General features: G+C 41.6%; 1 protein-coding gene and 1 long non-coding RNA gene across 3 annotated transcripts in view; one reads left to right on the plus strand and one right to left on the minus strand.

The window, feature by feature from the left end:
* LOC117795669 overlaps positions 1-19,161 on the minus strand; it is a 33,766-nt gene extending 14,605 nt beyond the window's left edge. Inside the window, exons 1-3 of one of the 2 annotated variants that reach the window (XR_004619765.1) lie at positions 18,836-19,161; positions 1,257-1,353; positions 204-792 (exon numbers count right to left, since the gene is read on the minus strand). This is a non-coding gene — a long non-coding RNA (uncharacterized LOC117795669). Of the gene's footprint in view, positions 1-203; positions 793-1,256; positions 1,354-18,835 lie in introns of those variants that run through there. The other variant, XR_004619764.1, reaches the window with a different exon arrangement.
* A 100-nt stretch (positions 19,162-19,261) lies between these two features.
* MAP2K6 (mitogen-activated protein kinase kinase 6) overlaps positions 19,262-20,890 on the plus strand; it is a 104,488-nt gene continuing 102,859 nt past the window's right edge. The window contains exon 1 of the mRNA XM_002924218.4: positions 19,262-19,570. Within this exon, the coding sequence (XP_002924264.2) occupies positions 19,555-19,570 (16 nt within the window). The 5' untranslated portion in view covers positions 19,262-19,554. The remainder of the gene's footprint in view (positions 19,571-20,890) is intronic.

A 20,890-nucleotide genomic window follows, 5' to 3' on the forward strand; every position in this document is an offset into this window, starting at 1 on the left:
AAGGTCTTTTTTTTTTTTTTTTTTAAAGATTTTATTTATTTACTTGACGGAGATAGAGACAGCCAGTGAGAGAGGGAACACAAGCAGGGGGAGTGGGAGAGGAAGAAGCAGGCTCATAGCGGAGGAGCCTGATGTGGGGCTCGATCCCATAACGCCAGGATCACGCCCTGAGCCGAAGGCAGACGCTTAACCGCTGTGCCACCCAGGAGCCCCCCTTTTTTTTTTTTAAATACTCAAATCGGTACTTTCAACCCACAACTTTATCAGGATAATAGGAATTAGTACTTATAAATCATAAAACTCAAAACCTTAAATAAACTCTACTGTATTACCCATTTTGCTTTCATATGCATTTAAATACAATTATATGTAGTCATAAAAATGGTGTGGTCCAGAATTTAATTCTAACCCTTCCCAGATTAAACTTCAGGAAGATGAGGGAAATGTTTTGCAAAAGGTACTGATCTTCCCCTTCTCTCATTGTCTGGGCCCTGGGCCTATGCCGTCTCCTTGTTTATACCGATCTCTGACTGGTTTGTCATTTCTTGTTCCAGGAATGTACATCTCAGACCGCAATTACTCAAAGTTCACAACACAGTCTTGAGGGATGGTATTTATTTTTTGCACTGTTCTTCGAACCTTCTTAATAGGTTCCTTCTGTTGAGAAATGTGCTCGCCCAAGCTGTCTGAGACAGGTGCCTCTGGCCTTTTGTGTGACAATTCATCCAGATGGGAGGTGACATCAAGGGAGCCTTTCGGAGAGGTTACAGCATGGCAGCTGAATCTTGAAACCTGTCAGGGAGACCAGGCAGTGGGGCAGGGCATCCCAGGAGCAAGCAGCAGCCTCCGTGTGGCCAGAACACATCCTCTCCCACGAGCCTCGTTGGTGAGAAAGGCAGTTTGGAGGAGAGTGGCACCAGATAAATCTGGGCAGAAAGCCAACGTATGACGAGCCTCCCATAGCAAGCTGAGGAGTTGGCTTTCCACGTGGCAAGTGTGGGTGTCCAGGATGTGGAACCACTAGCATGTGCCGTGGCTTTACGTGGCCATTCACACTATATTTGCACTGTAGTGTGAGGCCGATGATGGATGGAGACAGGGCGGCAAGAAAGAGCATCTTAAGTCTTATCCCTCCCCCCCCATTTCCTCCTCAATCCACTGCAGTCCCCTTGTGCTCTGCCAACCCCTTCTATTCCTCTAGCCCACCTCCTGGCAGTTTTCTCTTTATTGCAAGCATCTCGCTCAGCCTTGCTTACCTGTTCACATGTGCGTGTCCTCTACTAGACTGTAAGCTTCTCGAAGGCAGGGGCAAGACCACACTCCGTTTTGTATATGCAGTATCAAGCCCAACTTCTAGAAGAAAGTAAGCATTCAATAAATTCATGATGGCACTCGTTTGGTATTTAATGAGTGCCTACTATGTGTTTCCCGGGAAAACTGCTAAAGGCCCAGAGCGCAGCACCATAAATAAGAGAGAGAAAAATCCCTGCCTTCGTGGAGCTTGCATCCTTACCCTGAGAGCCACACAACAAATTAGGGAGTAAGTAAATAAATAAAAAAACAGGTAAAATTTTAGTATGTCAGATAAGGAGAAGAGTTATGGAAACAAAATAAATCGAGGGAGAGCAATTGAGGAGGGTAACCGTAAGTAGGGTGGTCAGGGAAGGTTTTGCTGATAGTAGAATACAAACTTGAAAACAGGGGCACCTGGGGGTATCAGTCGGTGAAGCATCTGCCTTCAGCTCAGGTCATGATCCCAGGATCCTGGGATCAAGCCCTGTGTCGGGCTCCCTACTCAGTGGGGAGCCTGCTTCCCCCTCTCCTCCCTGCTCGTGCCCTCTCTTGCTATCTCTGTCTCTCTCAAATAAATAAATAAATAAATAATATCTTTAAAAACAAACCTTAAAAAACAAGGGAGCAGCTACGTGGCTATCTGGAGTGGGGGGAGCAGGCAGGGGCAGGCAGAAGGAACTGACAGAGGGAAGCCCTGAGGACCCTGAGACGGGACCTGATAGGATGTCCAAGGAATAGCAGAGGCCAACACAGCTGGATTTTGGCTTTTACTCTGAGTGGAATGGGACGCTGCTGAAGGGTTCTGAGCACAGGAGTGGCACAATCTGACTTCTGATCCGACGTGACAGCTTTGGCAGCTGTACTGAGAACAGCCTGAAGAGGGGCACATGTTCTGCTGGGCAAGAGAAGAGGTGGCTTGGACTGATGTGGAGAGAGACGCTAGACACGGCACACGGTTCGAAGGTGGTTTTCTTTAACTGGACCTGTTAGTGTTTGGTCGGGGTTATCAGGGAATGAGAGGGGTTGAGAACGTTTTCAGTTTTGGCATGAGCAACTAGAAATACGGAGTTGTGATTTCCTGAGACCAGAGTAAATGGGGGAGAACCACTTAACTCCCTGTCCAGATTATGACACCTTTGAGAGTGAAAGGACATGCCCTAGAGCTTGGGAAATGTAGGCACTGTCTTGGAAAATCTGTTTACCCTAGAGTCCTGGCTCTCAATCAGGGGCGATTTTGCCCCCAAGGCCATGTCTGAAGACATTTTTGGTTGTGACAACTAGGGGGCTGCCACAAATACCTGGTAGGTAGAGGCCAGATTTGCTGTCTCTGACAGCACCTCTCAAGAAAGAATGATCTGGTCCAAAATATCAACAGTGTGAAGATTGAGAAATCCTGTCCTAGAGATAGGAAACAGGATGAGAAAGCCAGATTTGCTGACATGCACAGAGATAAAGATCAATGTAGTCAAAGAGATACGTCAGGAAGATGCTCACCTCTTCATTAGTTTATCATTTCTATCCAGCTATTTACCCAAAAAAGCATATACCCTCGAACACAGAATAATATTAAGAAATTATACAATTGAAAGAACCTACAGACCTAATTAGCCTTATAACCGGGGGTTTTCTGGGACCTTCACCCATCCACTCCTCAGCTAGCCTTTCTTTGGCCAAAGGCTCAGTTCAGCTGCAACATCATTGGTGCTGGTGGCTTCTCAGATTTCCAAATAATAAGAAAAGGAAGTTCAAGTGCAATTTTAAGAAAGTGATGGCCAGGATTGCCAGGCATCTAAACACGGTGAGCTGTACGTGATTTTACCAGCAATGTTCTTTCTCTTCAAAACAGATACGGGAACCTCTCCGGAAGAACAAGATTATTAAGTGGGATGCCCGAACTCATTCTTCTCCCCACTCCATCTTCCCTCCAAAGCAGAATGAGTGAATGAATGAATGGATGGATGGATGAATGAATGAATGAAAAGACCATTAAAAGGAGTCAGAATGCAAGGGGTTGACTGCCAGATCTCTGTGTTCTTGCTTTGGCCCCTTCATCTGTGTGGACCACTTGTGAAGTTATAACTAAGTCTCCCACTAGCTGACCTAAAAGCATTCTTGGAGTCCCAATGAAGGTTCTCACAGTCTAGTCATCAAATGAGGAGGAGTCCTAGACTCTTAGAGGTGGATATATCTGAATAAGCCTGTCGGTTTCTGAGCAGTTAGAATCTGAGAGTGCGGGGCACCTGGGTAGTGCAGTCGTTAAGCGTCTGCCTTCGGTTCAGGGCGTGATCCCGGCGTTCCCGGGATCGAGTCCCACATTGGGCTCCTCGGCTGGGAGCCTGCTTCTTCCTCTCCCTCTCCCCTGCTGTGTTCCCTCTCTCGCTGGCTGTCTCTCTGTCACATAAATAAATAAAATCTTTAAAAAAAAAAAAAAAAGAATCTGAGAGTGAACATTCCAACTCTTAGGCTGATAGAGCAAATTAAAACTTTCAAACCAGCCTTTATTTTTCACACTCAGGTCTAAGAGAGGTTCATGAACTCAAACCCTTTCCTGTCTTGATTTTCTCCTATGATCTTATCATGGGATCCCGGGCTTTAGCAAAATGCACAACATTGCCTTTCTGTCTGGGCCTAAATACTAAGAGGGTGCCGAAAGGTTTTCTTTCTGATCAGCATTCTATCAAGGCTTCGTTTTCTACTATCTGCAGGCACAAGAGGGCATTCACAGCTATTACATAACATGAAACTGGGTAAGGGTAGTGTGTACACATTCAGAACCCTGCCCTCTGTGTGGAATGTGAAGAAACAAGTTTAAGCAGGCCAGTGCCCCCAAAGATGGGGGACCTTCAGGGGGAGCACAGGGAGAGAGTCATTAACCGATCCTCATGTCCTGTGCATTCAGGTTAAGTTTCATGAACAGGGAGGGAGGAAAGCTGTAAAATATCTGGGCTTCTTGTCCCCGGATTTCCACCTTGGATTTTTTTTGTCAGAGAACTATGAGCATTTCATCACGCAGACACTATTCCTACCTACGCTGTGAGGGAAACAGTTCTCTGGCTCTGCTGGTACACTTAGAGAACAAACAAAACCATGCGTGTCAATATCGAAGGGAGAATCCGATGAGCAAAGCTACAGGGCTACTTCTGAACGTTGGATTCCCCTCCAATGGGGTGCTCGGTGCTCCAATGCATGCCATGGTCCAGGGTAGCGTCACAGGAGGGGGTCCAGATGTGAGGCACCGCTCTCAGCCCTGGACATCCTCCCGAAGTAAAACAAAACAAGCAAAATGGCTACCAGGTACCAGAAGGATTAATAAATTGTCCTTATTCGACCTTTTCCTCCCTTTCATTTGAAGACAACAGGCGGGTGGTTGACTGCAGTCACACAGAGATCCCGTCCGATCCTGAAACCTACTTGAAGGATCATCAACAGATCAATTGGATGCCTGTTTCCCCAAGAATAAAAGATACTCATGTTCAGAAGCCGATGTCTGGATCCGTCCAGCCCTCCATCTTTCACAACACTCACTGATAATTACTACTTGTCAATGCTTGTTAAGAACTGCCTACATCTACTTTCTGAATCTCGGAATAAAAAATATACACGGTGGGCATGATTTCTGAGACTCAACATGGAGGCTCTGAGAATCTAGCACACTTCATTATCTAAATGTGACAACAGGAAAATCTTTTTTTTTTTTTTTTTGCATTTGTAAAATTCAAGAGTCTCACCACCTTCAGGGAAATTGGTCTTTGTTCTTGGAGTATTCCAAGTGCACTGTATAAATTGCCTGTGCCAATGAATACAGAAATAGAACAAGGAGTGTGCACCTACGGCATCTTGAAAAATGATTTCATATTACTCGTTCTTCTGGCTCCAAAAGCATTATACCAACTTGATTGAAGAGCTATCTAGAATATCATCTACCCCAGCTCAGCTCTTCCTCTCCCTTATGACTTATTTTTAAAATGCTGTTTTTAAGACACAAGGCGCAATTCATTTTTTGGAAGGCACACTGATAGATATTTGCTCGGCACTTGTTACAGAAACTTTTTGTTTCTTTGAAGGAATCTGTCATGGGGAACACGAGATCTAAAAGAATACCTTATTTTCCTCACTTAACTATCTACTCAAAATCAGCACGGATCATAAATTCCTAAAATAATTCACCCAGATAAATGAAAGTTAAAAGGTTAAGCGTATACATTTTTAGTCAAGTTGAAAGTATCGCTTCACAGTCCGTAATAGCTGCAAAAGCTGACACTAATATTGGGGAAGGAAAGCAACAGAACATGCTACTGGTAGGTTGGACTTTAAATTTTCTGAACACTAATGAAAACCTCAGGGTCTCTGTACCTTCCCTTTGGAGGTTCTGAAGATTCTTACTGGATGATTTTTTCATGTCTGGACTTCTCTTAACATTGATAAAGGAAGAACAGTTATTTTCTACATGTATTTTAAAACTCATGATGGAAATTAACTCTTCCAGATAAAAAAAATTACTTAATTTTGTCTTCTGGTCCTTTCCTCTTACCCCTGCCTAGTTCCAAACAATTCATGTAGATAATTTTGGAGAGGTTCCAAATTATTTCAAACGTACAATTAATGAATAAATCTTACATAAGAATTGCTCCATTTTAAATAATAATAATAATAATAAAACACCTGCAATACATGCTCACCCCCCTTCTTGATTTAATTATCAGGCAACTAGGTCCCAGGGAACACATTTTCATTTTTAAAATACGTCTAATATAAATTTTAAAACTGAGCTACCTTAGTTAATTAACAACTTAATTAGCAGAAAGGCAGCCCCGTTAGTAATGGTTACAGGAGAAAAGTTCATACAAACACAATGAATATAAGAAATATAGAGATTAAAGGAAATGAAAGGATTTAGAATAGTAAGGTCCTAATGCATGCAAATGATTGGAAAGAACTAAAATACTGTTATCAGTATATTTCTTTAATAAGGAAAATCTCGTCTTAAGAACTGACCATTGAAGCCTGATGACTCTTTCCACCTCCCATTAACTACTACTATGCCCTCTGCTGTTTGCTTTGTTAATCTATGACATTATATGGCCAAAGGCCTACATAATTCATGCCTGGGCTATTCAGTTGTCTTTTAAATCCATTCCACGCTGTGGAATGGAATGGTTTTCTCCATATGGCCTCCATTTCCTCTTAACAAGCATCCAACAGTGTTTTGATTTGCTGCAATAATAAAAATATTTCTTCTCTCTTTCCCTTCCATTAAACTAAGCTTTTCTTTTCACATTTCTTTATGTTGGTGGTAACCTTTCTCTAATTTCAAAGCTTTCTTCTTGCCTTTATCACTTGCGAGGAGGAGTGTTCTTATATCCCAATTTTCTTCCACTTTACATACAGTATCTTCATTCTCAAGAAAGGAGCCAATGCTGAGAAATTTAATAGTAATAAAGATAACCAAAAGCCTCAATACCTTAGAGCCACTGAGCATGTATCATGGGCCGGGCACTCTTCTTAGAGCCTTAAGTCTTAAATTCATTTAATCTTCTCGACTACCCCATGAGGTAGGTACTGTTATCGTTGCCTTTCTACCTCTGGGAAACTGAGGCATAGAGAAGTGATCTATTTTGCCCAATTCACAGAACTAGTATAGATTGGCCCTTCAATAACATGGGGGTCAAAGGCACCAACCGCCACCCCCCAATTGAAAATCTACGAATAACATTTTTTTCAAATAAAAAATATTATTAGATTTTTAAATTTTAATGCCAGTATAGTCAACATACAGTGTTATATTAGTTTAGGTGTACAGTTTAGTGATTCAACAGTTCCATACATCCCCCAGTGCTCATCCTGACAAGTGCACTCCTTAATCCCCATCCCCCCACCCACCTCTCCTCTGGTAACCATCAGTTTTTTCTCCATAGTTAAGAGTCTATTTCATGGTTTGTGTCTCTCTCTTTTTCCTTTGTTCGTTGATTTTGTTTCTTAAATTCCACATATGAATGAAATCATATGGTATTTGTCTCTCTCTGACTGACTTCTTTCACTTAGGCATAATACTCACTAGCTCCATCCATGTTGTCGCAAATAGCAAGATTTCATTCTTTGTGATGGCTGAATAATAGTCCATCGTGTGCTCCATCGTGTATGTATACCGTGACACTTCATTATCCATTCATCTATGGATGGACACCTGGGCTACTTCCATTATTTGGCTGTTTGGCTATTGTAAATAATGCTGCAATAAACACAGGGGTGAACATATCCTTTTGAATTAGTGTTTTTGTGTTCTTTGGGTAAATACCCAATCGTGAGATTACTGGATCATAGGATAGTTCTCTTCTTAATTTTTTTGAGGCACCTCCATACTGTTTTCCATAGTGGCTGCACCAGTTTGCAGGCCCACCAACAGTGCACAAGGATTCCTTTTTCTCCACATCCTCATTAACACTTGTTGTTCCTTGTGTTTAGGATGTTAGCCATTCTGACAGGTGTGAGGTGATATCTCATTGTGGTTTGGTTTGCATTCCCCTGATGATGAGTGATGCTGAGCATCTTTTCATGTGTCTGTTGGCATATGGATGTCTTCTTTGGAGAAGCATCAGTTCATGTCTTCTGCCCATTTTTAATAGGATTATTTGCTTTTTTGGGTGTTGACTTGTATAAGTTCTTTATAATTTGAGTGTAGCTGACACACAATGTTACATTAATTTCAGGCAAATCCATGAATAACTTTTGGCTCCCTCCAAATTTAACTAGTAATGACATATTGCTGACTGGTAGCCTTACAGGTAACATAAAGAGTTGATTAACACGTATTTTGCATGTTACATTTATTATGTACTGTATTCTTACAATAAAGTAAGGGAACAAAAAGTGTTTAGAAAATCATAAGAAAAATACATTTACAGTACTGTACTGTATTCATTGAAAAAAAAATTCCACAAATAAGTAGATCTGTGCAGTTCAAACCTGTGTTATTTAAGGGTCAACTGTAATTAGAAGAGCCAGGAGTCCAACCCAGCCAGGCCGTCTGGCTTCAGAGTCTGTGCTATAATCCCTTCACAATTATGGTCAACTTACACAGGTCTGGTGTCATCAAATTATACCTATGAACAACTAGCCAATAATGGAAACTGACTTGGTGATGGAAGCAAGTGCTGGCGCTGTATCAACGTATCTGCTTCCATGGGATATTAGAGAGGAAAATTGCATCTTCTGGTGCTATGTTCTTGGTATTTGACACTTGACTCTACCAGAGTCCTCTCAACATAAAACAAGGGCCAAAATTCACATTTATGTGAACTTTTATTGCACCTAATTCTTCACCGTATTTACAGCCTAAATCACACTATTTATAACCTAGACCACAATGAATGGCATCTCAGCAGCTCATGTGACTTCAGTCCTCAATTGTCAACTGGTCAGTTGAGGGGAAAGAAGGGTGATTATAAGTACAGCTAAGACACACTTATCTACTCCTAGATGAGGCAGGGACCATCATTTTCTATGAAATAGACCTGGAGTTATTTTGTTAATTCAAAGTCGATTACTTTGCTTTTTTATGTATGAATTTGGTATTCGAGGTATATGTTATAAGTAGATAAAATACACTCCAAATTATCTGACTCCCTTTGATTTTTCTTCTGATCTACGTCCGACCATATCTGCTAATTCTCATGAAATATTTCCATATAATATCATTCTGAATTTTTCTGCCTTTTCCAACCTAAACGGCTTTGAATAGCACACTTGACTTTAACAAATATTCATCATATCTGACTCTTCTATTAATATAAACTTTTAAAAACAGGTAGGATAGGTATTCATTTGCTAATTCAAATTCCCTTCCTAAATTAAATGTGAATGGCTGAGAAAATAGCTAGGGGGAATCCTTAGAATCATTTTTTCACGTGACATCTGTTGATTCATTATCAAAAACGGATTTGAAACAAAACACAGGAACCATATCATGTAGAAGGGCTCCTGAAGAGCATCATAAGCCAATAAATTCCATATTTCAGAGTCACCTCTGTCCTTGAAAAATAGTCCGTGACCATTGGTTATATAAAGACTTGAGGTTGAAATCGTTAAACATCTTTCTAGAACACGGCTTTATGTCTCTGAGCTGGAAGGTGTATTAATACGTTGGTAACATCCAAAGAGGTACAATCTTATTTTAGTCATATTTTGGAAAACTTTGTTCCTCTGTTAATTTTAAATACAACAGAGAATCGCTGGTAATGATTTTAGTTTCACCCTGGTATTGCTCCTAAGTCAACATCATACAAATCAGGTCACTTAAAATTGTGACAGTGAGAGTTCTCAGTTTGCAAACTAAAACGCTGCCTTCAGTTTACTAGATTAAAATCTGAATTAACGTCAACCCCCACCCCAATGTTGATGAAGAAAGAAATAGATATTTACAGATACAGGACTAAATAGAGAAATATATTTTACATTTGGGGTGGTTTTTGCTCACATCCTGTGAATTATAATAACTTTATCTTAGTTTAAGTGAGATGTCGTAAATATATTCTGCTTTGGGCGCCTGGGTGGCTCAATTAGTTAAGCCCCTGACTCTTGATTTTGGCTCTGGTCATGATCTCAGGGTTGTGACATCCAGCCCTGTGTCAGGCTCGCTGGCTGGCTCGGTGGGGAGTCTGCTTGTCTCCTGCTCCCTCTGCCCCCCGCCCCCCTGCATGCACTCTCTCTCCCTCTCGCTCTCTCTCTCTCAAGTGAATCTTGAAAAAATATATATTCTGCTTCCTTTCATGAATCTACCTATAATGCCGGGAGCATTTATTGTGAATATACAGTTTCCCTAACTTCAAACCCAGATACACGTTGGTTTGCTATCTCATTAAGATGACGTAAGAACAAATATTATGAAATTCATACATCTTTAGACTTTTTTTACATAGCGCATCTTAAATAACTACTATGAGAAACTCTACTTTACAGAAAATTAATGAGTCATTAAAAGTTAGGAGCCAAGCATTCTATCTTCTCATAAAGCACTACCTGGGTATTTAAAAAAAATCTTCCAAATGCCTATTAAAAACCTGTAGACCGAGCTTCTGAAATCATAGATCGCATGGAAATCAGCTTAAGAAAATTGTACACAACGCTTTCTGCAATTTTCTTTGAAATATCCACCAGCATTTCAAAATTTACTCAGTGCCAGATGGCAATATGCCCAAAACTGTTTAATACATGCATTTGATATTTATTTGGATTCAAACAATCCAGAAGCAGCAGGATAAATAAGGCCCTGGAAAATGGAAATCTCTAGCTGCCTTTTGCAAATGTGCCGGTTTTTATGTTTCTTCATTTCCCACCTAAATGTCAGTAAAGCAAGGCTGATAGAAAGGAGCCCTAAAAGAGACTTCCAAACAATTCCAGAGGCAGGAGGTACAATCTAATCGACCTCTGCTGTTTTACTCCTTGTGCTGTAGGCTACAGAGTCTATGGAGCTCGGGGCTCACGCTATTGCACCATGAAGACGTTCACCTTAACCCCCTTATTGGAAGCCCAATCTATAAAACACCATCAGACTCGTTATATTCTCAAATAGCTACTTTCTAATACTATACAATTACATAATACTTATAAAACCCTATTTGGTTATAAGATAGACTAATTGAACAACTATATAGCACCCACTCTTTTTAGGAATTTGGCTCACAAACAAAATCATGAGTCTACCACCTCAAAGGAACAGAAATAAGGAGAATTAGCAGTATTTTCAACTTATCTGCCCTTGCTGCTAGCAATACAGCATTTCCTTTGGACACTACTCCAAATGGAACAATTTAAGGAAAAGTTGATTTATTATGTTGAGTCCCTATAATTATTTCTATAGCACTGTATAGTTCCGTAGCTTCTTAATATTCTGTGAACTGTTGAACTTTCTCTGTAACTTGCATATATCGCTTATCTAAAATATTTCCCAGAATATTTTACGGTTTTTAACGAAGTGCAGCAGGTCAGTATGACCGGAATTATTCAGGTCTGTGACTGAAGCCCAGAACCATCTATTAATATCAATGTAAACAGATCAAGGAGCCTTGAAGGGCACAACACTGTCCAATATCAGTGTTTCTAACTCATTCTCATATAGCACAGGATTTACTGAATCGTCCCAGTGCGTTGGCTACGGTACAGAATGTAAAGGAGATACACAAATTTATTGTGGACTTTTATGAGTCCTGAGCGGAGCTTGTCCCATGAATAACTAATACAAAAATAAGGCAAAATGTTACCGCATGACTCTTAACCTGAAGAAGGCACAATTTCTAGGGCACTGACTACAAGTTACCTAGCTTAAGACGAGACCGAATAGCTGAAGCAAGAGACCAGGGATCGGAAGCCAAGTTTCTACATCTGCAACCAGACAGTTTTAAATCACATGTTTTCCCATCTTGTCCAAGTAAAGCAACAGCATGAGATGATGATGATAAACCGGGATTTAGGGACAACCCACTTCAGTGTTTCTGTAAGGATAAAATGATATATGGTGGATGTGGAAAGCTCCTGTAAACCTTGAAATATTATAAAAATGTTACTAACATTACCCACAGGATTTTAAGTTTCTCAGAACAGAGATCATACTTTTTCCATTTTCTTAACCCATGCCATGCTTGTCATAACTGTAGGTCTTAGTGAGGGTCCATTATTTTTTAAAATGGGATATAATAAACCAGCGTGCTTCTCTCTTTTCTTTTCTTTTGGGCTCCTGGGATAAAAAGATTTGTGAGATGTAATGTTTTATAGCTGGCATTGCCTGTATTTTATATTTTGATTTTTCTTAATCCTTCTTTGGTACATAGACCTAGTATTTAAACATCTGGCATTTGAACATGCTGAGAGATATGCAGGAAAAGGAAAATAGATGGAAAGGCAGAGATACTCAAGGAAAACTGAGAGCTGATACTTCTTATGTTACAAGACTCATGATTCTTATAAGAAATGCTCGATTTAGTCAGTCTATCAAGAAATACTTACAACAGGCTGGCTCTGTACCCCCTGCTGTGCTCTGTAAGATCTCCAGGGCATTCACGAGTATTCTCAAGGACTTTACAATATAATTGTGGAGTTAAGACTTTTGTGCGAGAAACAATTCAAGCACAGGGTGACTGTAAAAAAACTGAACGCCTTTGGAAATGCATTAATTAGTAACTGGGGTTTATAGGAACATGCAGTCAAGACCAATTTGCAAAGAGAGTCTGCACGCTCATTCAGTTAAGGGCCAGAAAGTAAATATTTTAGGTTTTGCAGGCTAGCTAGTCTCCATTTCAACTCTGTTGTAGTTCAAAAGCAGCCACAGGCAATACATAAGTGAATGGGCATAGTTGTGTTCCAATAAAATTTTATTTACAGAAACAGCAGGCACAGTGAATTTGGAGCATGGGCCATAATTTGACAACCCTCATTGTAAAGAAATTCTCCCAGCTCTCTCTCCACTTTTTTTTTTTTTTTTTTTTTTTTTAGATTTAGATTTAGAGAGCTTGAGCAAGCATGAGTTAGGGGAGAGGCAGAGGGAGAGGGCGAGAGAGAATCCCCAAGCAGACTGTGTGCTGAGTGCAGAGCCCGACATGGGGTTCAATCTCACAACCCTGAGATCATGACCTGAGCCGAAATCAAGAGCTGGATGCTTAACTGACTGAACCACCCAGGCGCCCTAGCTCTCTATAATTTAACACATGTTTGATATGTGCCTTTCATGTCACTAGGGCACGCATCAACCACCCTTGACACCTCTGTAATCTATCACTTCTGACAACTGCAATGGCAGCCGTGACAAGATTCTTCATTCCTTTAAAGTTGAAAACGATGACGTGGTACAAACGTGAGGTTCTGGAGGTATTCTCTCTGGAAGAAGTTGCAAAGTGAACTATCTGAGTATCTGGGTGGCCAAGGTGCAGTACTTTTTGACTCACCCTGTATAAAGCAAATCAACAATTGGTTAAATATGGAATTGATTAGGAGTGTTGCAAAGGAGTTCCAAATTTAAGTGTAATTTGAACCTCACGTACAGAGCATGACCATTTATTTGGCTTTCTGTAGAGCTCAGTCTTGTTCAGATTTTCAGAAGCCAGATGGGGCAGGACCACAGAAGAAAATGAGTGAGTGTTGTATGAGGGAGACAGCAATGCACAAACACATACACATGCATGTGTATATGTGAGTGTGTGTGTGTGTGTGTGTATCTACAGGGATGGAGATCAATCGATTTGATTATGGTAGAAGGAGAAGAAAAAGTATATGCATGTGTTGGATTAGACATCATTGCAATTTTCTCTCTTAACAGAATTTGAAATCTTTTTTGTGCTCCCCCGTATTATTTAATATAATGACTCAAAGCTGTTCACTCTTTGCTCTAACCCACTGTCTAGATGACCACGAACAGCTTATAGGGTGAATACTAGGCAGGAATCATTTCTGTTCTTTCTTTCCTAGATACTACGTCCTTCGTCAGTCAGCTCATGTAATATGTCTGGTTAAGACTCAATTTGGTTTTGGGGCAAGGTTGAAACAGCATCGCATTGGAGCTCTATATGGCTCCTTGATTGCTAAGAAACACTGAACATTCATATTACAAATTTTTTATTCAATAAGAATATAATAATGAGGACTCTTGAGAGTCAGTCAGCATTTCCATTAGACATATCAGACACTTGTATTAAAGGTTGTTGATAGTAATTTGAAAATCTAGAATCTTAATAGGACCTTAAAGTATTAGTCAAACACTTTTTAGATAATTATATATAATAATTAAATAAAAATTATTCTTCCTAGTAAATCCCTATGGTGGCATTTGTTTAACTTTTAACAAAATGCTAACCAACCCATTTTAGGTGAATGCATTCAGTATGTAATAAATCCATCCATATATCAGCTAAACAAGTATTAACTGAGCACATATTATGTGCATGACATATATTTGACCTGGGGCCACATGATGAAGATGAAACTGTCCCTGCCCAAGCTTAGAACGAGGGCCAAATATAGACAAATAAGGTCTGCCCAAGGAAGAAGGTTAGGAACGTGCAGAGAATGAAAGATTTAGCAGAAGAGGTAAGATCTGTACTTAAGTAATATTTACTGCAAGACAATATTAGATATACAGCCCACAAGAGCTAACAGATGCCATCAGAATTTAAAGGGGACAATCTTCTTTTAAGACAGAGGGATGTGATCAAGGACAACATAGAAGAGGTGACCTTGAACCTTGAATGAAAGGTAGACTTTAGGGGCAAAGACATAGAATAGTGTAAGTTAACATACAAAAGTGGTGACATATAAATTCATAATTAATCCTGCTTTGACCAGATCACTTAAGCAGAGGAATCACAGAGTATATGAATGAGTATAGGAATAAGGCAGAACAGGTATACCTGCGTCTTACTGGGGAGGGCACTAGAAGCTAAGCTGAATCTACCTTGGGATTTCTAAAATTTCTACCAACAATCGTAATTCATTGTGATATATTAATGCAGTGAAAACAAAATTAGTGCTTCAAGCTATTGTGCAGTTGCAACTCATTGTCTCAATGCAGAGATAAGTCTCTGATCTCCAGGAGTTCGGACTCTTGGAAGAGACAAAGACGCAAATGAACACCTGTCATCCTATGGTGAGTATCAAGAAAGAGGTGTATGCTGCCATGTTTCTCCCCAATATACGTCATTATACACATACCTCTTTATACTACAATGTTCTAGAATCTAGGAAAATAGATATTCAGAGTTGAACTCTTAGCTTTAACTCTAGCACCTTCTTTCCCATGTTTCTGACATCCAGCAGACGTTGTCAGAAAACATTCATAAATGTCACATACAGATGAGCATTGCTATCTGGAAGGCAATAGTTCAAACTGTAATTTGAATATTTCTTGTCTCATCTCTTAAGGGCTATTGTCATGACAGTCATTAGTTGGCCTGCAAGAACAAGGGACCCGGAACCCTTAATTCCAATGCAAAAAGTAGAACACGTGAACACACCTCTCTTCCTTTAAATCTTTGGTGGTTTTAATCAGACACTGAGCTGGCTTTACAGCTATGGGATGTTAGAACTGGAATTTAGTCTAACCCTCCTTATTTTAATGGAACAAAAAGAGGTCCAGAAAGGTGAAGTAACTTGCCTTAGGAGCCACTGCTAACTTTTTCTACAGCCAGGACTAGAACCCACATACCAAATCTCATTAGCTTTAAATTAACTTAAAAATACAGTGTCAGTGACTTCTCAAGGTGTCACTATGTACCAGCGTTTCTCAAACTCAGCCCTACTGACATTTGGAATAGAACAGGGAGCCTGACACAGGGTTTGAGCCCAGGACCCTGAGACCATGACCTGAGCCGAAGGCAGACGCTTAATGGGCTGAGCCACCCAGGCACCCCTGCCCAGATCATTCTTGGTTGCGGGAGGCTTCCTGTGCCTTGCAGTACGATTACCAGTATCCCTGATCTCTAGCCTGACGCCAGTATTACCATTCCCACCCTCCCAGTTGTGACAACCAAAAATGTCTCCAGACGTTGCCAGATGTCCCTGGGTGGGGGGCAAAATCACCCCGGGCTGAGACACCCTATCCACCCCCCCCACCTTCTCCACCCTGCAGATACTTCTAGAATAATTCTTTCAGAGCCAGTCTGACTTAACCTAAGGTCATCCTTCCACGAATCACACCTCTAACCTGACAGCATAGAGCTTTGCCCAGGTGTTCTAATTTCCCCTGCAGGTGTTACTATCATTGGAATCTAGTTATCCCAGGCTGTCCATGGTCACCAGTCCTTTCCCAATTTATTGCATGCATTATTTCAGTATGCATTTGAGGCCCTATTATATGCAAGAAACAGGGTACTGGGAATGCAGAGTTAAGTCTCTGATCTCCAGGAGTTCAGACTCTTGGAGGAGACAAAGATGCAAATGAACACCTGTCATCCTATGATGAGTATCAAGAAAGAGGTGTATGCTGGGAGCTACTGAATTAGAGAATGCACCTAATTCATACTGAGGGTGCTCATAGGGTGATGGGTCACAGAAGGCTACCAAAAGGAAAAGGCCAGCTAAGCTCACTCTTCAAGCACAAATTGGAATGAGCTAGGTTGTGAAAGGAAAAGGCTTGCCAGGTAGAAGGATCAGTGTACTTAAAAGAAAGGAGAGAGAAACCTGGCTTCTGGCTCTAGCATCAACATAGGGTGAGAAATGAAGTTGGTGGGTAAGCAGGGGACAGGTCTCAAGGAGCCAATTATACCATGCCAAGGAGTTTGCCATTGTCTTGATGGTCACTATAAGCTGGGCGGGGCGGGGGGGGGAATGCATCAAATTTGCATTTTACAAAGATCTAAAGTACAGGACATTTTCACGATGGGGGATTTGAAGCAGGAACCCAGGCCACCTCAGGATAAACACCTGATGTACTGTCTAATAAAAGAACCATGTGCCAGATTTTTCTTCCACTTCCCTACACCACCGTGGGAAGGACTCCCCACGACTGTAGAGAGGTACAGCTTTTTCTGCCACCCAGGACTATGGGAGGAGGAGAGCGTTAACCACCAAGACAAGAACTTTTTCTTCTGGAATCTAAGACTTCAAAGAGAGGTTGAGTTCCTTGAGGAAATTCAAAAAGCATTTTTCCCAGAATGAAAACATGATAAATTTTGCTATTTTTGTTTATCTTTTTAAGTAAGCTCCACACCCGACATCCAGGCTTGAACTCACGAGTTGCATACTCTTACCAACTGAGCCAGCCAACTGCCCAGATTTTGGTATTTTTAAACACGCAGTTCAGCCAATGTATGGGTCGAAGGTGTTTTGCATACATGTGTACGAGTGAGTATGTGCACTGGCTGTGGATCACATCGTTTCTATGGGAATACGAATTACAGATGGGTTTTCGGAACACGATCCGTTTGCCAGTGGTGAACTGTGCATGCCATGAAGAGAAAGTACCAGCACAAATGACAGCAGCAACATGCACCAGATGGGCTGCGATCAGAACTCTCCCATCGAGAAGGGAGTCTGGGGCAATTTAAGAGTAATGCTGTTGACCATATAAAGTGCAAACTCAAGTGAGCTCCAGGTTGCTGCGCAGGCCCTGGCCGGGTGGGTTCAGTGAGTCTGTTTGCAGTTCCAGTAGCTACCCCAGGGCCTGGCACTTAGCAGGGGCTGCATGAACGTTTGCAGAGGTGAACGGGATGTACAGACGTGGATCTCCGCCCTCATATGCCTCTTGGTTAAAGGAGACTTCGAAAACAAAAATGCCGGTTCAAAGATGTGCGGAGTCTGTGTGTGCCAGGAGAGGAAGGGACAGCAAGGATTGGCCTAGAAGGACGGTGAAAAAAGTGAGCTAGGAAGGCCCTGATCCTGTGGCTCCTGGGACAGAGACCTCTTGGTCTTAGGGACAGAAGCTAATATGAACCCAAGGTGACCTTAATTCTCTGTAACACCAGGACAGGAGATCAATCTAGGTAAATTAATGTTCATTCCATCCCCTATTGTGTATTTGTTTTTAGAGCTGATTTCTAGCTAAAACATGGTGGCCATCTTCCCTATGATTTGTCCATTACTCAGAAGGCCCCGGCTTCCTAGAATTCCAAACAAAACTGCCATAGTTTTCATTAGCAATCTTCAGATCTGGCTGAATCCTCCTTCAAAGTGCCTCTTTTTATTTTCCACAACTGACCTGACTTATCTCTGGACTCTCCCAGTTTCGACTCACCGCGATTGTGGAGAGCAAATTTACCTTCTTAAAACAATGCTTGGATTCAGTTACGCCCCTCAAAAGCCCTTCCCCACCTCCCAGTTACCTGTGGAATAAAGTCCAAACCTCTAGTTGGCCTTTACCACCGGGTACAGTCCTCACCTGTAAATTCTGTCCACCCCCACTTTTGTATACAAGGCCACATAGTATCCTCACTGTCTCCTGAATAGGCTTGTCCTCATTTCTTTACTGTGCTTGGTTCACACTTCAGCAGCCTGAAATCCTCCATTTCTCCCACTCTCCCTTGAAAGCTCATTTCTGAGTCCGGTCTACTCAGTGAGGTGGAAGTCTGAGCTCATTTCGGCCTACGCCCCCTCGCTCAGCTTCATCTCTTGCATGGCATCGTTCTGGCTTCCTTGTGAAGGGGTGGCTCTGTCTACCATGCTGCTGCCTACCCCTAGCCATGAGCAATACCGGGCAAATATGGATGACCCAAGACCCTAGGAAGGTGCCTGGCCCATCCCAGGACCTCAACAAATTTCTGTTAATTTTGTTGAATAAATTCAAGATCTCTGGTTTGGTTAATTTAGGATTACCTACTTTCTCCCTTAGACCGGGGGCTTTCCTCCTCCATCAGGTGAGAAAAAGCATCTAAACATTGTAACTTTGATAAAGTTAGCTTTGACACATAAAAAGCAGAACTTCCTCTTTAACTTTTCAAGAAATGAGAACTAGCCCCCATCCCCCCACCCCCCAGTAATTAATTTCAGGGTCCTTGAAAATCACCAACCGGGATCATTTCTGCCTAAAAACTTTGCATCTTCTCTTCAATTGCAAAGGTAATCTTACCTCTAGCCAGCCAAATCACCAACCAATTCTCCAAGCGAGAAAAATGTTTTTAAAAATGGAGGTGTGGGGGGTAAAACGTCTACAGGCAGGGACATTACAACAGGTGCTGCCCTGCAAACACGGAACACCCAAGCCGACCTTCTCAGCGAGCCAAATGCTTTTCAGCTAACCTAATGTTCTTCAACTGTTGCTTTAGCGGCTTTTCGGGAACAAAAAAATGCTCCCTCGCCTTGGCCCTGCCGTTTTTGGCCCCATCACTTACTACCGATTGCGTGTCTGACTTGTTTATCTGCGCGCACCCAGTCATCTCGCTCAGCGACCTCAGCGACCACGTTTCCTTAAATCAGAGCCCCGTGGACTCTGCTCGGAACTACATTACCCAGAGGCCCCCGCGCCCTTCGCAGGAAGGACGTCTGCGCACTAAGATACTCAGTTCCAAGTTTGGAGCTTTTAGCTGCCAGCCCTGGCCCATCATGTAGCTGCAGCACAGCCTTCCCTAACGTTGCAACTGGGGGAAAAATCACTTTCCAGTCTGTTTTGCAAGGTGTGCATTTCCATCTTGATTCCCTGAAAGTCCATCTGCTGCATCGGTCAAGAGAAACTCCACTTGCATGAAGATTGCACGCCTGCAGCTTGCATCTTTGTTGCAAAACTAGCTACAGAAGAGAAGCAAGGCAAAGTCTTTTGTGCTCCCCTCCCCCATCAAAGGAAAGGGGAAAATGTCTCAGTCGAAAGGTAAGAGCCTATTTGCATTACTTGCAAAAATGCAAAGGGTTGTGCATGCATTTGTGAATGCATGGATGCAATTTTCGCCTGGCGATTGCATTTTTAAGTTTGAGGTTTTCCACAGCTCAGTTGCATTTCCTGTTTAGTATGTGTCTTTTTTTTGCAGACACAGAGAGTTCCTGTAAGGCAGGGCTTGCGGCTCAGCTGTGCATTGACGTTATTTGCATTCTTCTGCTAGGATTACTGAGCTCTTTTTGCCTTTTGCACAGTCAGGAGAGATAGAGCAGGTTGGTAGCGTCTAAATGTGCAGTGCTTTATATAATTGTAAAATTCTTTCGTGTGCACACACATTATAAGTAATTTCATGTGCAACAGGAATACAAACTTTTAAAAAGTCTGTAGGTGACGATGAAAGGTAAAAGTTGAGTTAAACTAGTAGGAAATTAATGTAATCTTATATTCTTTTGGGAATAAACCGTTGCGGTGCCCGTTTTTAGCTAGATTTCCATTGATACCGCTTTGAACATTAAGCAACTTTTGATTTTTAAAGGAAGTAAAGGTGAAGTGTGAATAATAACATATTACACGAAAAGCAGCCGAGAAGTCTTTCTCTTCTGAGATTTTGCACTGTACGCCAATTGCTTATTGGCTCACAGTATTTAGAAGCAGCTGAGAGGACATAGATGTTTTATGTCTCCCCATTTGGGAGATGCTTTGCATCTCGGGGGAAAATATGGGGAGAAAAACTGTACTTTTAAGCATGACACCAACATGGGGGGAATGTACTGTTTCGTCGAAAATCATAATGAAATCTTTTAAGTGTGTAATTACGTGTACTTAGACAGCTATAATAGGTCAGAAATTCAGGGTTATGGTTGTTTTCATTTTTTTTTTCTTTTTCTTGAAAAAAATTTTTTTACACAGTTGTATTTTGCAGACTTAATGTCATACTGGAGAGGGGATTAAAAAAATTCCTGACATGGCATCAGAGAGCTGAGGGGTTGCTGTCAGGGGCCTCTGGGACCCTAAGTCACTACTTGTTTTCAGAACAAATCTTTCACTCTAGAGAAAGCATATGCCATATGAGAACGTATGGAGGGAAGAGGCGAGTTAGGTATGGGTGAGTAAAGCTACCAGGGACACTACATGCCTGGGTAAGATCCAGTGAAATTAAAGTGTCTCATAAGCTTGCTGCCATTTTTTTGTATTTTGTTGAACCACTTTCTGGTTTTACCTGATGGGAATCACCCATCTCAGACCAAGAAGGAAGTGATATGTGTTCTCAGGAGTTCGAAGTAGGGCTGTGTTTTCCTTGACCATGAGGGGAGA

The sequence above is a fragment of the Ailuropoda melanoleuca genome, chromosome 13 (assembly GCF_002007445.2).
Source record: "Ailuropoda melanoleuca isolate Jingjing chromosome 13, ASM200744v2, whole genome shotgun sequence".
Lineage (NCBI taxonomy): Eukaryota > Metazoa > Chordata > Mammalia > Carnivora > Ursidae > Ailuropoda > Ailuropoda melanoleuca.